Source organism: Mustela nigripes, chromosome 1, assembly GCF_022355385.1.
Source record: "Mustela nigripes isolate SB6536 chromosome 1, MUSNIG.SB6536, whole genome shotgun sequence".
NCBI lineage: Eukaryota > Metazoa > Chordata > Mammalia > Carnivora > Mustelidae > Mustela > Mustela nigripes.
Window position 1 is genome coordinate 4433277 of NC_081557.1, and position 17833 is coordinate 4451109.

The 17833-nt window shown below is 59.9% G+C and overlaps 2 protein-coding genes and 1 non-coding gene across 14 annotated transcripts in view; 1 reads left to right on the top strand and 2 right to left on the bottom strand.

The window, feature by feature from the left end:
* The window catches only part of PPP6R3 (protein phosphatase 6 regulatory subunit 3), a 139728-nt gene extending 139607 nt beyond the window's left edge, over positions 1-121 (bottom strand). For 5 of the 12 annotated variants that reach the window (XM_059399457.1, XM_059399530.1, XM_059399504.1 and 2 more), the window contains exon 1: positions 5-119. The gene's annotated coding sequence lies outside the window, so the exon portion shown is untranslated. Of the gene's footprint in view, positions 1-4 lie in introns of all 12 variants that reach the window. The other 7 variants (XM_059399548.1, XM_059399477.1, XM_059399467.1 and 4 more) reach the window with 3 other exon arrangements.
* A 433-nt stretch (positions 122-554) lies between these two features.
* Positions 555-627, top strand: TRNAA-AGC (transfer RNA alanine (anticodon AGC)). The gene has a single exon. It is a non-coding gene; the product is annotated as a tRNA-Ala (tRNA).
* Positions 628-8064: 7437 nt separating this feature from the next.
* LRP5 (LDL receptor related protein 5) overlaps positions 8065-17833 on the bottom strand; it is a gene marked incomplete at its 3' end in the record, with an annotated part of 100113 nt that continues 90344 nt past the window's right edge. Inside the window, exons 19-23 of the mRNA XM_059386908.1 lie at positions 17057-17316; positions 15068-15304; positions 14710-14849; positions 10033-10130; positions 8065-8302 (exon numbers count right to left, since the gene is read on the bottom strand). Coding sequence (XP_059242891.1) covers positions 8065-8302; positions 10033-10130; positions 14710-14849; positions 15068-15304; positions 17057-17316 — 973 coding nt within the window. The remainder of the gene's footprint in view (positions 8303-10032; positions 10131-14709; positions 14850-15067; positions 15305-17056; positions 17317-17833) is intronic.

Here is a 17833-nt window from a genome sequence, read left to right on the forward strand (position 1 = left end):
TTACCTGGAGGCGCCCGCGACCCGCCGCTAGTTGCGCTCAGGCGGGAAACGCGCTCACCGACACCATCAGCGAAGCGCCCAAAATGGCGGACGTATCAAGCAGGCCTTGAGTTCCCCCCGCCCTCCCTCCGGACGCCTCGCAGCCAATCGCGGCTCTATCTCCGCCCCCAGGCCCGTGCTCATTGGCCTTCCTCTCCCGCCCCCTGCAACCTATTGGATCGCCCAGCGGTCAGATTGCGCCCACTCCGATTGGCTCACAGGCCCCGTCAGTCAAGCGCGAGGAGAGCGTTCTTTTCCCATGGACTAGACGGATCCGGAACCTCTAGGACCCCGGAGTCTGGAGAAACAAATCAGAAACCCGGAGAAACCTGGCTGGCTCCCCCCTACGCCGTAGCAACAGCAGGGCCTCCGTTTGACGGACGCTTGGGACCACCAATCCGAAAGCCAATGCTCTTAAAACCAAAGGGAGCCAAGCCAATCCTGGCGGTGGAGCGGAGGAGACCCGCGATGACGTGAGCCACAGTACATTCCGGCTGCCGAGGGCGGCTGCCGCTGGGGAATTAGCTCAAGTGGTAGAGCGCTCGCTTAGCATGTGAGAGGTAGCGGGATCGATGCCCGCATTCTCCACAGCCGCATTTTGTAGGGGGGCCGGGGTCGCCTGAGCCGGTTCCTTCACCCGCAGGTGGTAGCTGTGCCAGAAGTTGGGGGTCGAGGTGGGGACCAGTGTGTGTGCGGAGTGGGCGCCGGGGCCGGGGGCGGCGCCGCGGGCTGCGCGTCCGTCCCCGCGGGGGCGGGGTGGGGGGCAGAGTGCGCGGCCCTCGGCGTCCCTTTTGTGTTCCAGAAGCACTGACGCCGGAGCCTCTTCCGGAATGCGCGCCCAGGGCCCCCCATGCCCTGCCGGCCTGCCCGGGAGGGCCGGGCCGGGACCCGGAGGAGGAGCCCCCCGTGGCCCATCCGGGGCACTTACTCTCCAGGAACCCGTCTGGCCTCTGAGTTGAAGCGAAGCGCCGTCGCGAGTCCCGAGGGCGGAAGTTGGCCGCGAGGCCGAGGCGCGGGCGGGTGCGGGTCGCGTGGCACCAGCCCGAGCCCGGCGGGACGCGGCCCGCGAGTGCGTGTGCGCTCGGGGAGGCTGGGCGCTGCGGGTGCCCCGGGGTGCCGGCCGCTCGTGGGCCGCGCTGCGCTCAGCGCTTGGTCTGTGCGCGCCCGCGCGGGTGCGTGGGGAGCAGAGTCCGGGCTGGGACGGTCTGCGGGGGGTCTGCGGGGGCGGTCAGACACCCCTGGAGGTAACGCAGGCCGCAGAGTTGGGGGGGGGCCCTCCTGGGCAGGCGGCATTTCGACCACGAACAGGGAGGACAGAGCCGTGGCTGCTGGGTCCGGGTGGCGGGGAGAGAGACCAGAGACGCCAAGACCGAGCTTTGGGAGCACTGGGGAGGTAGGGGTGGCTGGGTTGTGGCGAGAGACGGACAGGTCAGGGAGTGGCGATGGCTGCCTGGTGCGGGGCTTTGGGGACGGTGCCGCCATGCCCAGGAGAAACCAACACCCTCAAGGCCCAGAGGATTGCCCTTGGCCTCCAGGCCTGGAGTCCTCGTGGGGGCTCCGCGCAGGGAGGTTGGTGGTGTCTTGACCTCTCTAGGGCAGCTCCCTCCAGGGGGCTGGCTTGGTCAGAGATGGCCACTCCAGCTCCAGGAAGGCAGGGCATGGTTGCCTTGCAGCTTCCCCAAGCTGCTTCCTGAGAAAAGTGACCGAGCTTGGGTCCTGGGGGTAGGCAGAGCAGGACCCGGGGAGCTGGCCACCTGCTTGCCTCCCCGGTGCTCAGCATCTTTCTGTACCCGCACCTCCGTTCTCTGTACGAGCCCCAGCGGGCCTGAGCTCCCTCCATCTCACCGGCTCAGCCTCTCTGAGTCCCCAGGCCAAACAGCAGGGAGACTGAGACCTCATGGAGCTGGGTCTACCCCAGTGCGTTGGAAGCTGGGCCTCTGGAGCGGACGTGCCCCTCCCCCAGCTCACCGCTGCAGCAAAGCCTGAGGCACTCTGTAGAAAGACTGTGGCTGGTATTCCAGACAGTAAAGTATTATCATCCCCATTTCACAGATTAGTTCACACAGACCCAGGCACCGTTCAGACACCAGGTGTGGCCCATATTCGCTGAGTAAGCTTGGCTGGGTGATCTAACCAGCCAGACTCACCGGGTCTTATCTGCAAAGTGCTGATAATACCTCCTGACCTGTGTCTGAGCCCCGAAGGGTGCTGGACCTCTCAGGAGGTAGCACCCAAGAACAGATGCTATTTGCATCCATCCTGCGGCTCAGAGCAGCTAGGGGCCTTGCCCAAGGCCGCCCAGCAAGTGAGGGACACAGTCAAGACTGAAACCAGGTCCGGAGGTGTGCTGATGCGGAGGGTTAAGGGAAGGACAAATACACAGACGTCCCCGGGTAGGGAGAAAGTGGGCCTGGCAGAAAGAAATGAGGAAGGCTGGTGCAGAATGCACATTTGTCAGAGGATCGGGTCGGGGTGATCAGCGTATAGGGGAGGAGAGTGGGAGCGGCCCATGGAGGCACTGGAGCAGGAGGGCCAGGAAGAACCTCTGAGTAAGACAGGGGCGTGTTCAGGGCTGGCCAGGGTTTGGAAAAGAGAGATTAGAGCAAGGGCCACGAGGCACAGGGCAGAGGGGCAGGACCCAAGAGCTAGACCAAGGAGCAGGGGAGAGGCTGCAGAAAACCCTTGGGGTGGGGGCGTGCCTGACAGGGAGGCTGGGTGAGGCCTGGGAGCTGCCCTCCTGGGAGCTTGGGGAGAGCCCAGCCACACACAGTGATCCCTTTACTCCTTCATCATCAGAGAACTTGCCAGTACACGCTTCAGGCTCTTCCATCCCAGACTCTGAGGACAGTCACAGGGACGTGTGCACTATAATTAAATGAAATAATGCAGTACCTCGCCCAATATAAGTGGGCCCCCAAAGTCTCCAATTATGATGAGCTAACCTAACTGGAAGGGTTGAAGTCAGGGAGGACTTCCTGGGGGAAGAGGAGGTATCGGAGCTCAGCCTATCTCCCCGGGAGCTGTAGAGAATCATTGACAGGCTTTAAGCAGGAGAGTGCCTTTGGACCTTGGCATTGGCCTCAGCATCCTGAAACTTCCAGAGTTCATGGAACTCTGCCTTCCCCTTTTCCCCCTGATCCTTTTATGGGTTAATTTTTTGTTTTAATTAAAGACTTTTATTTATTTTTTGACAGAGAGAGAGAGAGATCACAAGTAGGCAGAGAGGGAAGGAGAAGCAGGCTCCCCACCGAGCAGAAAGCCTGATATGGGGCTCGATCCCAGGATTCTGGGATCATGACCAGAGCCGAATGCAGAGGCTTAAGCCACTGAGCCACCCAGGCGCCCCTATGGGTTAATTTTTAATGTTTAATATTTCAGGGGCGCCTGGGTGGTTCAGTTAAGTGTCTGCCTTTGGCTTAGCTCATGATCCCAGAGTCCTGGGATCGAGTCCTGCGGCAGGTTCCCTGCTCAGCGGGGACCCTGCTTCTCCCTCTCCTTTTGCTTCTCCTCCTGCTTGTGTGCTCTCTCTTGCTCTCTGTCAAATAAATAAAATCTCTTTAAAAAGCAAAATAAGGGGGGCGCCTGGGTGGCTTAGTGGGTTAAAGCCTCTGCCTTCAGCTCAGGTCATGATCTCAGAGTCCTGGGATCGAGTCCCGCATCGGGCTCTCTGCTCAAGCAGGGAGCCTGCTTTCTCCTCTTTCTCTGCCTGCCTCTCTGCCTACTTGTGATCTCTGTCTGTCAAATAAATAAATAATCTTTTAAAAAAATTTAGAATTAAAAGCAAAATAAGGGTGTCTGGGTGGCTCAGTGGGTTAAAGCCTCTGCCTTCAGCTCAGGTCATGATCCCAGAGTCCTGGGATCGAGCCCCGCATCGGGCTCTCTGCTCAGCAGGGAGCCTGCTTCCTCTTCTCTCTCTGCCTGCCTCTCTGCCTGCTTGTCATCTCTGTCTGTTAAATAAATAAAATCTTTTTTAAACAAATAAATAAAAAGCAAAATAAACTAAATTTTCAATCCATCTAGACTTAAGAAAATCATATGAATACTTTCACATCTAATCAACAGTAGAGGGAAAAGTTTAATGAATGCCCGCGTACCCCTCACCCACCTCTCACCCCTTAACTTTTGGGAACAGACACAGAGCTGCCAAATTTTAATTCTATCAAGTAATGACTTTTTAAAAAAAATGTTAAGGCATGCTTTTTTTTCCAAAAAAAAAAAACACCTTGTGCTATTACCATCATTTCATAAAAGAAAGGACATTTTAACACATCCATACACCCAGATAGAAAAAGGCTTTAAATCGAATAAGCTCAGCTTGGAGAAATCAGCCACCCATTATCATTCCTGCTGTCCTGTTCTGGGACTCAGACCCAGTCTGAGGGCTAGAGTGAGGCCACCCTGGCGGAGGTGGGCAGGTCCTGGGCCAAGTCGCCTGTGAGCTGAGGGTCAGGTCCCATGAGGGGGGGCCCAGTGACGTGAAGAGTCAGTCAGGTGATTGTCAAGAAAGAACACTGCAGGAGCCACGTCCCACCCAACGCCCCCAGCCCCCAGGTTTCTCAGGGACAGAACTTTCCACACCTGCCACATCCCTGTTCCCCAGCATCCTGCCTGGCAGCAGACATGACCAAGACCTGGCCATGTGGGTTTTGTTCAACCGTGCAGGGCAGCGGAAGACCCAAGGGTGCTGCTGGGCCCGGGACAAGGAGGAGCTCCACACACATTCTGGAAGACGGCTGGAGGGCTGAGCCGAGCAACTGATCGGGCCCGTGGGGAGTGAGACCTCGCAGGACTCCAGAGACCTGCGACAGAGACTTGGGGAGTAGTGGGTGTCACTGCAGAGGGGAGGCGGTTCGGAGGGAAGGGGGAAAGGTTTGAGCAGTGCCCAGATGTCGGCACTATTCCTTGTGTAGAGGAGTGGTTGAACACATGAGTGAAAAAATTTCTGGTTTAATTATTTTCCCCCAGACCATGATCTCCTCAACTACGAACTGGGGACACAATCCACTTAGCTGGGCTGTTGTGAAGTTTAAATGAAATAAGCCAAGTTAACTTCACCCCCTCATTTAAGACACAGCTCAGGGGCGCCTGGGTAGCTCAGTCGGTTAAGCATGTGCCTTCAGCTCAGGTCAGATCCCAGGGTCCTGGGATGGAGTCCTGCATCTGGCTCCCTGCTCAGCAGAAAGTCTGCTTCTCCCTCTCCCACTCCCTCTGCTTGTGTTCCCTCTCTTGCTGTGTCTCTCTCTGTGTCAAATAAAAATCTTAAAAAAAAAGAAGAAGAAGACAGGGCTCAGATAGCGCCTCCTCCAGGAAGCCCTCCCTGCCCTCCCATCTGAGGAGGATATTCTCTCTGGGTCCCCATATATCTCAACACGGTGCTCCGGCCCTCAGCTTTGGAAACTGTCTGCAGCACCCTCAAGAGAGGAGCCCCCATCTGACTCATCTCTGGGTCCCCCAGCATGGGATTTACGTGCAGGGATCCGCACAGAGTGGGCGCCGACAGATTCACTTGGAAGAGAGCAGGCAGAGCAGGTCGGCGCCCATTCCTCACAGCTGACCTCATGGCAGGAAAGGGTCCAGCAGCGTTGCTTCTGGAGATAGGCCTGGGATGCTGGGGGCAGGGAGAGGAAGGCTGCAGAGTGTGTCTCCACCGGCCCATCAGCCCATGCTGGCTGTCGCCAGGGGTCAGCAGCACAGCCCACTCCTTCTTCACCCCGGCCTGATCCCTGGCGGGCCCTAGGGGAACAGAGGGAACCCCCGCCACGCATGAGGGAGAGAGGAAGGGCAGGAGAGTGGACCCCCATGACACAGTTCCTGCTTTGGCATCAGCCACGTCCCCCAGCCCTTCTGCCCCAGGTGGCACGAGTGCTGTCATTCCCACCTCAGGGCTCGTGGCCCGACCTGGAAGAACAGGAACCCCCCCAGCCCCTGCAAGCAGCTCCCTGGCCCCGAGGGCCCCACCACGGGCCTGCGCGCTCAGGATGCTTCCTTGAGGTCTGTGGGTCCTTAGCTGTGTGACCTTGGGCAAGCCTGTCACCTCTCTGGGCTTTAATAAGTCATAGCTTTCATTTACCAAGGGGGTACTACCTGCCCAGCGCTCACTGGGCAAGGCTTCTCTCCCGATAGGCTTATCTCATGGAAGTCCTAGGGCACGGGTGACGCTGCTCTTCCGTAACGGGTGGATTCGGCCAGCAGGGTAAGACGATAAGAGGCGAAGCTGGCCTGCCTTCCAGGCAAACCCAGGCCCTCTTGTCTGCCAAGGGTCCTTCAGTGTAGGTCCCCACCAGGTGGCACAGCAGCCCTGGGGCAGCACTCAGGCCTGGCCCTCCTGTGCTAGCTCTTGGCTTGCAGTAACGGCGGGGGCGGGTCACCTCACCCTCTTGTCTCCAGTGTCTGGTCTTGGTCCCAGGGGTTTCACCAGCCATGCTAACTGTGACCTCAGGAAACTCCTGGGCAATCGGAGTGGGGGAGGGGCAGCTCCCCAGAAGTCTAAGGAAACCAGACTTGCGTGCCCCTGCTCTGTCCCCTGTTCCGGCAGTCTTGGGAGCACCAAGGGACACCACCTTTCCCAGGCTGCCTCCGCAGCACTGGGGCCCCAGCATCTCACTGTCCTGGGATTTCCCCATCCCAGAGGCTGTCACCTTCACATTCCAGGCCCTGGGGGTTGGCCCAGGGTTTGATCCCCAGTCCTGCTGGGAAGCCCTTCTTCTAGATCTTTGTGTTGATTCGTAAGTGCAACGTGTGCCCAGGACTCCCAGTGGTGATTCTTCTCTGACCTCCCTGTGACATTCCAATCTCGGGTAGGCGCGGGTAGGCCCTTCCTGCCTGGCACGGCCCTGGCGGGGGGGGGGGGGGGGGGGGGGGGGGGGGGGGGGGGTAGGGCAGCCAGGCCTCCTCATGACTCATGACTTTGTGACTTCTCAGTCTCCTGCAGCCTGGAGACCACCCCCCCCAGCCCCAGGCCCCGTCTCTCGGTCTCCTCCCCAGTGGGTAGCAGGACAGGCCTGGGGCTGTGTTTATTGACTGTCTCTGTGACGACCAGGCTCTCTGGGGCCTGTCTGCTGGGAAGGACAGGGCGGCAACCAGGGAAGGCAGGAGAGCTGCGAGGTTCCCACCCGACCCTGGGCCAGAGCGGCTGGGCAGCCCCAACCACTGGGGTCCACATGGAAGGGTGGGGCCGGGAGGGATCCCCCAGCCGGCAGAAGCCAGGGCGGCCACACACAGAGATCAGATGGAAGCAGAGACTGGCCAAGAAGTAGCCCAAAACCCAGGTACGTAATCTGCAGAGCCCAGTGCAAAATGAAAATGCAGGACCTCTTAAAAACTATTCCGAGGGGCGCCTGGGTGGCTCAGTGGGGTAAAGCCTCTGCCTTCGGCTCAGGTCATGGTCTCAGGGTCCTGGGATCGAGCCCCGCATCGGGCTCTCTGCTCAGCAGGGAGCCTGCTTCCTCCTCTCTCTCTGCCTGCCTCTCTGCCGACTTGTGATCTCTCTGTCACACAAATAAATAAATAAAATCTTAAAAAAAAATTTTTCAAAAACGATTCCAAATTTCAGCATGGGCAACAGCGGAGCACATAAGAAACAGAGGCCCTTCATGATGGCACAAATCAGGTCTCCTGCCTGCGCGCCTCCACCCCGGGGTTCTGCCTACCTTGTGGGGGCCTGATAGAGACACGGTGCTCAGGAGGATGAGTGCACAACTCTGACAGCTGTCCAGGGGAGGGCGGAGGCTGAGATCGCCTCTGTGAGGACACTCGATTCAAAAACACACAAGGCACAAAAGAATGGCAGTGACGTTTTAAAAAAATTACGTTTATAAATATTTTCTCCACTGTACAAAGTCCCCAGCCCTACCACCCCCATCACTGTTCACATTCCTCGTGTTTTTAAAATCCCCACTATATTTATTTTTTTAAATCATAAAATATATTTTTTTCTTTGTTCATATTTAAAACTATTTACAAGGGGGCAGAGAGGCCGGGGGGGGGGGGGGGCCCGGGGGGGCGGGGGGGGGCGGGGGGGGGGGGGGGGGGGGGGGGGAAGAGGGGGAAGTAGCTCCTCTCGGTGGCGGGCGAAGGGGGGCAGCTGTCCTCCGCCGACAGGTACTGGCTGTGGGGCGTGGGCGGCGGCGGGTAGGGGTCTGAGTCCGAGTTCAAGTCCAGGTAGTACTTGCTGGCCTTCCAGCGGCTGGCGCTGTAGTCGCTGTCACAGACGTCCGTGCTGCAGGGCGTCGTCGGGGGGGCCATGCCTCGGATAATGTAGGGCCTAAAGGGGACACAGCGGAGTGGGCTCAGGGAAGAGACACGGGGGCCCCTCCTTTGGGTGTGGTCTCTCTGAGCCAGAGTCCCCACCTCTGAAGTGGGCGGGCCTGCACCGAGTGTTGTGGGGGAGGCCCTGGTAAGGACTGTCCCCCTGGGCCAAGGTTGCCTTTATGGAGAAGGGCTTCCAGAGCCTGCCTGGTGGGCCTTGGTTGAGTTAACTCCTCTGGGCTTCAGTTTCACCTTCGTGAAATACGAGTGAAACAGTACCTGGTTCCAAAGGGGCTTGTGAAGGGTCAATGAGATTCTGCATGCAAAGTGCATGGAAAGTGCTAGAAACAGTGCTGGACACCAGGGAGTGCTTGACAACCGTTGCCCATTGTAGCATTCCTATAAATATCAGAGACCACCGGGCCTGCAAGGGGCCCGCGTTGAGTTAAGGCACCCTGCCCCAGGAGGCGGCTCCCAGACATCTCCTGCACCCTCAGGTTCTAGGCGGGGCAGCTGCAGGGCCCGAGCTGGGGATGGGGACTGGGGTGTGTTTCAGAGCCCCAGGGGGCTCATGGGGGCAAGAAGGTGCAGCCAGCACCTCGGGGCCTGCGCAGGACATGTGGTTCCGAGAAGGTGCAGCGGGAGGACCCTGGAGAGGCCGGAAGGGACACTGACAGGCAGGGGCGGGGAAGAAGCGGCACAAAAATCAATGTAAGGAATAAAGCCGGGGGTGGGCCAGGGACTGAGGGGTCTGGCGAGTGTGTATGTGGCAGCCTGGGGACACACGAGGGCATTGAGGCACTGGGGGGGGGGGGGGATGGAACCACTGCAGGTCCCCAACTCGGGCAATGACCCAGTAACAAGGGGCCCCACTCCTCTTCGGGCCCCCGAGTTCCTGAAACGGCCACCAGATGGCAGGCAAAGCCGCGCTCTGGGTCTCCGCACCAGCCTCTCCAGCGGGGAGGAGGGGGGGGAGAGGGGGGAGGGGGGGGGAGGGGTCTCCACTCCCAAGCCTCTGCCTCCACCTGCCCCTTCAGGTAGCTCCCGTGGGGTGAGGGGTCCAGGACACCCGTGCAGAAGGCCACCTCAGGCACGCAGGCCAGCAGCACAACCCAGATCCCTCTTCTCAGCATTCTCAAGTGTCCCCCCAACCCAGGGAGGTGGGGAATGCAACCCCAGCTGGACAACCTGGGGGGCGAGCCGACCTGCGGGGTTCCGGGCAGTGGGTCGCAAGAGAGGATCGTCCCGCTGAGGGCCCGCAGTGGTGGGGGCCACGACAGTAGTTACGTGACTTGGATCTGATCCTTCGGGGACAGTGGCAGCAGGAGGTGGCCCTGCAGCTGGCTTCGGACACAGGCAAACCTTCGCCCCTGGGTACTGGCCTCCACGGGTAGTGGGGGCCCGGCCAGGTCACAGTGGGAAGTCCCTGGTGGCATCATTCAAGGCCTCACCTATCTGGGCGTGTCCCCACTGAACAGAATACCCCCAGAGCTACTTCTGGATTCCAGAGCCTGGTCCAAACATGGGATTTGGTTGGTTTCTGGAACTCCACAGGCAAGCCCAGTTCACTCCGTGGGGAGGCAAGCCAGGGATGGTCTGAGGGCCCAGGAGAGCCCACCAGCACCCTGGACCTCTCTGCCAGGTTTTTTCACCCAGGAAATGGGGACAAGGGCCCTCCTGTGTCCTTGGCTTGTCGGGAGGCCCAGCCGACCAGTGGGGTGCAGGGTGGCGGCAGGGACCTCGTACCTGTAGGGTCTCGCGGTGGTGGGAATGTTTGAAGAGTAGAACATGTCCACGTTGTACAAAGAGGGGTCCGTGGCGGGGGACGGCGGCGGGTTCAGGATCTGAGAAGAGCCAGGCAAGGGTTACGGGCTTCTGGTGGTGCCCCCCTCCCCCCAGCGGGTCTGCACGGGGCCTACTTGGCATGAGCCTCACGCTATGGGGAATCAGCAGCTGTCCCCTCAGCCCTGAAGGCCGTCACAGCAGTGCCTGTGGCCCAAATACCGCCTGAAGACCCCATGACCCCAGGCCCACGCCCAGCCACAGATGTCCCCGCAGGCCCTGGGGTGTCCCCCGGTGCCAGCAGGTGCCTCGCGAGGCTCCTCTGGGACTTCTCCCACTCCCCTTTTGGACTCTGACTTCCCCACCTCTCTCCACATGGTGCGAAGACGAATTCCTACAAGAACTTCCTTATTCCTATCGCCGAGGTGGCTCCGATTTCCGGCTGAAACCCTGACCCGGTACAGGGGTCGCCCTGCTGAGGGACGGGCCCTGGCCCCACACGGCCCCACCACGCAAATCAGGGAAAGGTGCCCCTTTCTTGGGATGTATTGCCCCAAACTGTGATGATGAACACGATGTACCCTCCAGAGCCGGGCAGCCCATGACTGGCCCCACAGAGGGACAGAGGGACCTGAGGCCCCCGGTGACACACACCATCTGTGTCTTCCCCAGCAGCCGCCACCGGTAACACCCTACCCATCACACGGCCCTTCTGAGCACACAGGCTTTTATGGGGTCACAGCCAGACCCGGCTTCTGGGGCTCCCACAGCTGAATGGGAACATGGCTGTCACCACGTGTCCTGAAGGACTGGAGGGCAGCAGAAAGGCCTTTCCCGACAGGCAGATGGGTATGGGCCCTGATCAACCACTTCCCAGCTGCGGCGTGGCCCCTGGTGACATGTGGTAACCCGTAAGAAGTGCCCTTTGTGGGACGCCTGGGTGGCTCAGTTGGTTAAGCATCTGCCTTTGCCTCGGATCATGATCCCAGGGTTCTGGGATCGAGTCCCACGTCAGGTTCCTTGCTCGGCAGGGAGCCTAATTCTCCATCTGCCTGACGCTCCCCCCGCGTGTGCTCTATCTCACTCTTTGACTAAAAAAAAAAAAAAAAAAAAAAAAAGTGCCCTTTGGGGAGTAGCAAGAGCCCCCCCCCCACTCCTTATTCTGGGGGAAGGTCCTCCCTGGGCCAAAGAGCCAGCCTGGGTATTCCTCGGGATTTGTCCCCAGAGTTGGGAGCACACGATACTGAGGGGATGTCATTCAGAGGGGGGAGCAGGCACCCGGCAGGGAAGCCCAGCAGAAAGGGTCTCCTAGATCCGCCCCTGCCCCCTGCGCCCTTGGGGTTCTGCTTCCTCTTCTGCCCATGAATCTGACTGGATCTGGTTTCCCCTCCCCTCCCGGGCCGAGGTGAGCTTTGGGATTCTGCCCACCTCCCTTCCTCTGCGGGGGGTGGGGTGGGGTGGGGGGTGGTGCTGCCTCCCTCAGCACTGTCCTGGGGGCTCTTCCCAAGTTCCAGGGGCGGCCCCTCTGCCACGCGGGCTCAGGAGAGCGCCCCCTTCTGGTCGGGCCGACGGAGCGCACAGAGCGCGGTGGTTCTGGGGAGCGGCAGACCAGCGGCTGAAGCCAGCTCTGAGCGGCTATCCTTGGCTTCAGATGCTGTCGTGTGGGTTCCAGAGGACACGTGTGAACCTACTCTGTGATCCTGGAACGGCACACCCATGTCCCCGCACGCCAGTCCGAGCCCACAGAACACACCCCACCAAGAGTGAGCTGTCCTGCTGGCGGCGGCCTTGGTGTGATTCTGATGTGTCCATGCGGGTTTGCCCGTTAGTATGTCACTCTGGCGCAGGACGGTGACAACGAGGGAAGCCGTCCCCGTGGGGGGCAGGAGGCATGTGGGGAATTTCTGCACCTTCCTCTGCATTTGGCTATGAACCTAAACTGCCCTTAAGAAACAGTATTTTTTTTTTTTTTTAATCAGAGAGAGAGAGCACACAAGCAGGGGGAGCAGCGGGCCCAGGGAGAAGCAGGCCCCCCGCAGAGCTGGAAGACCAACGTGGGACGGGATCCCAGGACCTTAGGATCATGATCTGAACCGAAGGCAGCCGCCCAACCGGCTGAGCCACCTGGGCGTCCCAAGGAAGAGTCTTAAAAACAAAAAAAGCGCATTTGTAAAACTGGCAAAATCTGAACAGAGCCAAAAATATCCTATCAGGAGCGCCTGGGTGGCTCAGTGGGTTAAAGCCTCTGCTTTCAGATTGGGTCATGACCCCAGGGTCCTGGGATCGAGCCCCGCATCAGGCACTCTGCTCAGTGGGGAGCCTGCTTCCTCTTCTCTCTCTGCCTACTTGTGATCTCTGTCAAATAAATAAATAAATAAAAATCTTTAAAAAATATATATCCTGGGACGCCTGGGTGGCTCAGTTGGTTAAGCAGCTGCCTTCGGCTCAGGTCATGATCCCAGCGTCCTGGGATCGAGTCCCACATCAGGCTCCTTGCTCCGCAGGGAGCCTGCTTCTCCCTCTAACTCTGCCTTCCACTCTGTCTGCCTATGCTCACTCTCGCTCGCTGTCTCTCTGACAAATAAATAAAATCTTTAAAAAAAAAATATATATATATATATATATATCCTATCAGTGCCCTACCACTTATGTTGTGCTACTGCCCTAGACTGAATACTTGTGTCCCCCCCAGAGTCCTGTGCTGAATCCTAACCCCCAATGCGAGGGCATCAGGAGGCGGGCCCGGATAACAGACCCCGTGTGTCCCGTCAGGAGGATGAGGCCGCCTTCTGTGAACCAGGAACGGGGCCCCCATAAGACCCCAAATCTGTCAGCGCCTTGATCTTGGACTTCGCAACCTCCCAAACTGTGAAAACCAGCTGTAAAGCAACCCCCCCCCCCCGCCACCATCCGTGATAACTTTGTCAGAGCGACCCAGGAGGACCAAGACGCTGGTGATGTGGCAGGTTGCTTTTGAGGGGATCTGGGCGAAGCGTACGTGAGCTCTCTCTATGTTTGTGACAACCTGTGTGAGTTGACAATGATCTCAAAATACAAAGTAAAAATAGTTACTCTCTCGGCTGGGAAAAGAAAGACCGGCCGCCAGCGTACTTGCTGTGTACAGATGCCCCGGAAGGACATTCGAGACACTCGCCATAGGATGTGGCTCTGGGGGGCAGGGTTCTTGCTCGGGGTGAGGGGGTGATCGACCCTCTTTCTGCTGTGCATTCTGTTGTACCTTTTGAATTTTGTACCACGAGCCTCTATTACTGATGTGAAAGAATGCAGTTAATTTGAAAACAGCTGGCTTCACAGGGGTTTCTTTCTGGCAAGACAGAAATGTTCTAGAATGGCGGCGACGGTCGCACACACCTGTGACTGTACTAACCACTGCTGAATTCCATCCCTTAAGTGGGTGAACTGTATGGAACGCTAAGCTGCTTATTACCAGCTGGGCTGGTAATAGTATCATCTCTTGCTGCTAATAAGAATCCCCCTGCCCCGCCTCAGCTCCCAGCGGAGCCAGGGGACAGGGAAGCCAGGACACCAAACCTCCTGGGGTCTGCATGGGCAGGCACAGGCGGTGGTCCCGGGGTGAGCTCGTATTTCTAGCGGGTCCCTTGGCGCACTGAGAGTCATGGGATGGGGGCAGCAGAGAGGATCAGAAGGGTGGTGGGGAGTGTTCTAAACTCCAGGCTTGCGGCAAAGAGCCAGAGCTGCCCCTAGACACAGCCCCGGCCGACGCCACGAAGGTAGAAACACCTAGCCCGGGCGGGTGGGGCTCCCTGGAGCCTCCTCCAGAGAAAGCTCAGAGACAGTGTGCAGCTCAGAAGAGCATTCTGTTGCAGGAAGTTGGGTTTTTAAGGATTAAAAAGTGTAGAACAGGGTAACACCAGATTGTCTGTGATTGTCTACACAGACTGAGCTCGTGCGTCGAGCTCACCCAGGTCCCTGGGGCGGTGCTCTTGGAAGAGTCCCCCCCGGCCCCCTTCCCAGCCAGCCTCGGGAGAGGTCCCCTGGTAGGAATCTTCAGTGTTCTGCCCTCTGTACGGTCATTTCTCTGTAGTGTGTGGCTTGGCGAGGACCCGGCCCTCAGCCCATGCGGCCTCCACAGACCGTTTCTGCCACAAAAGTCGCCTGTGAGTGCCAGGCCTTTGGAAAACAATCCAGCTGTTTTCTGGGACCCAGCAGGGCCTTGGGAGGGAACATAGGGTGCTCTCAGCAGGGGCGCTAAGGAGAGGGTCGCACAGGCACCGTTGGGAGCACCCCGTCCAGACTGGCCCTACAGGAGGCGGTCATAGACGGGCGGGCCTATGAGGAGCAAAGCTGGTCACAAGGACACTGAAATGTCCAGCAGCAACGCTAGGAGGTGGGGTGATGGGGAGACTCTGCCCTGGCTCTCCGGGGAGGGGAGGGTTTCCAGGTGAGCCACAGTGAATGAGGGTACCCCTCCTAAGCAGAAAACGCCCCGAGAAAACGGCGAGATGCACGCAGGGAAGAAGGCAAACCGCCCGCTCTTCTCCGTGCCGGCAGGACAGCTAATAGTTCAGGGAATCCTGAGGTCACACCAAGTATCCCCCGGCCAGCTACAGATGGTGGAGGGTCCCCGGACGGGCAGGCCTGCCCCCACCCCCCACTCACCGGCGGGTACAGAGTGGCCTTGGTGCTAGACGAGCTGCTGGACGAGGCCCCGGTGACGTGGTTCCGGTCATAGAGGGGCACTCCACCCCGGCCCCCCATCAGGCTCACGGAGCTCATCATGGACTTGCCACATGAGATGCCTGCCACGGGGAGGGGGACGAGGTGAGTCAGGGGCCAGCCCCCCGCCAAGACATAGCACATGCTCCTCGGCTCCTGCTGCCCCCTACATGCAGGTTTGGGTGGGTGAGCCCTGTCCTGTCCCTGCCCCCGATGGCCCCTCTGCTCACACCCCCGGTGTAAGTCTCAGTCACTCGCCCCACCTCTGCCCAGGGCCTTGCACACAGCGCCAACATCTTACCTGTGAAGGGACCATGCTGGGAGCTGCCGGGGGCTATGAAATTGAGGGGAACGTGGGGGGTCCCACTGACGTACTCATGCGGGAAGGGCCCACTGGCCCCGGCGTAGCGCTGGCACAGCACACGCTGGCACACGAAGTAGACCCCGCCCATGACAAACAGGGACAGGATGATGCCGATGACAGGCCCGATGGCGCTGCTATGGGCCGGGCTGTCGTCGGACGGTGGCTTGGTGATCTCTGCGGGAGAATGGACAGGGAGAGATGGCGGTGTTGTGCGAAGGCACAGGCTCCCCTGTGGGGGTGGACCCAGAGGGGCTGGTTCAGGCCCAGCACCCGTGGGTGGTGGTGGGGGGGGAGAGGGAGATGCCAGGCTGCTGGGGTGCCGCTGACACACTGCCCCCCGCCAACCCGGTCTGCCCGGAACACCCTCCTCCCTCCTCCTCACCCGCCCCCTTACCCCCTCATCCCCCGTCCCCTCCTGGCTGGCTGAGCTTTACCTACTTCCCAACAACCCCTCAAAAGCGACTCCCCGACGGCAGCCTTGGATTCAGCCCCGGATCTCGGGGCTCCCTGAGTCGCGGCCCCCAGACAGCTGGGCCTGGAGGCACCTGGAGCCGGGCACTGGAGCCCGATTCAGGTGGGGGGCAGGTAGGCAGCTCCCGGGGCTGCAAGCAGGTCTAGCAGGGGACGTCACCCACGGGCAGGGGCCAGCTGGACTGACGGCGCACCCAGGCCAGGAGGCCTGCCCTATGCCCCACGCACCTGCCCGCGCAGAGGCCCAACGTGAGGGCAGCATGAAGGGCACCATGAGACAGAGCCTGGGCCTGGGGGTTCCGCCAAACCTGCAAAGCCGGAGCCCACTCAGGGCTGCGAGGAGCCCAGGAGTCCTTCTGGGGGCCCCACCAGTGCGAGGGCCAGGTGCGGGGACTCCCTCGGGCTGGCTCCCCGGGCAAAGCCTCGGGGGATGGGGAGGGAGCCCCAAGGCTCGAAACTCAACTTTCACAAAAGGACAGTGGGTTTCCCATCAGGCTGGCCCGAGGAGCTCAAGGGCTTTCCACTATGTCTCCTCCTGTCTACCAAAACCCAGGGGGAAGGAGGAACATGCTGGCTCGGGGTGACAGCACCAGACTACAGATAAATGTCACCCCTGACACCGGAAACACCGTCAGACTGGCACCGGCCCAGCAAAGGGGCGGAGGCTCAGACCCTGGGGGGCAGCCATCTCTGTCCTCTGGCCCCAGGTTACTACTCACTTGCTTGAGATGGTAACTGAGGTGCCTCACCTGGCTTCGCATGAAGATACAAAACTGTTTGGGCCCCCCCCTTCCCCACTCACAAGACCTCTCTCAGCCCAGGTACCTCGACAGTAAACGGAGAGCCCACGGTCCCCAAACACATGTGTACATTCCCACTTCCTATCTGGGGCTCTAGCTCCCTTCCTGTCTGAAATGAAGACAGACTTTTGAGAGCCACCACCTCCAGGAAGCCTTCCCTGACTGCCCTGGCCTCATGTCCTGTGGCCCCCATCTCTGACTATACAGGCCGCGTCACTCAAGAGGCACAGAGCACGTGTGTGCATGTGGACGTGCACGTCCTCATCCGGAGAACAGGCTGACAGGGAAAGGACCACCCCGACCCCATCAGAGCAGTCTCACTGCCCAACAGATGCCCCGGTGTGAGGTCCTAGAGGGCAGAAGCATGTCCCCTCAGGCACAGTCAGCTGCAGCCCCCCCCATCTACCCCACAGGGGGCCTGTCACTGTCACAGCCAGAAACACCCCAGGGCCAAACCCCCCCCCCCGCCCTAGCTCAGCCTCACCACTGCCTCTCCTTCCCAGAAGGCTTCCGTGCCAGCCTCCCTCCCCTACCCCCGGCCTCCAAGGCCGAGTACTCCCAACCTTCTAGCCTCTTGGTTCAGCCCCCAGCCTATTTCCTCCCTCTCGGAGCCCGCACTCGTGCGGGGCGACCCTTCCGTGGGAAGCTGGCTCACCGCACATGAGCTCATCGGAGCCGTCGATGCAGTCGGGGAAGGAGTCGCACTGCTGCTTGATCAGGACGCACTGGCCGCTGGCGCAGCGGAACTGGTTGGGCAGGCAGATGGCTGCAAGGGGGAGTCGCGCGTTCAGAGGGGACATGGGCCGTGATGCGGCCAGGTGCGCTACGTGGAGAGCCAAAAGCCAGTGCTCCCCGCCACAAAGACCCAGCAAGAAGGTCAGGTTCCAGATGCAGAGCAGACCAACGGGACCCTTTCTAGGATGGGGTCAGGGAGCGGTCACAGCAAACCTGGTCTCTACCCTCCCCACGATGTCCCCCGGTTCCAAGGCCTGTGTGATGCTGGGGTAGGGCTGAGAGACCTCAGTGACCCCTGGGAGGTATTTATCAGGCTCCTACCACAGGTCAGGCCCAGACAGGGCCAGGACTAACACCCTCCGCCCCAGGGCTCGCCTGCGTGATGGGGAGGCAAGAGCCAACAGGAGGAATGACCTAGAATGGGTGGGGCAGGGGACAGGTGCTTTCCCAGCGGAGTTCCCAGGGCAGAGGAGCAGGAAGGTGGAGCAGATCTCAGCCAGGAAGGCCAAGGCAGCTCACAGCCTCCTGGACCAGGAGGAAGAATTCTGCCTGTGTACTGCCTGCTGTCTCTCTCCCTCCGTGCCCCAGAAAGCAGACCGGGGAGGAGCCACCACTCTCCAAGGAAGACACTGCGGGGGAGAGTGGTGAGCTCATTGGAGCCGTGGATGCCGTCGGGGAAGGAGTGGGGGGGGGGGGG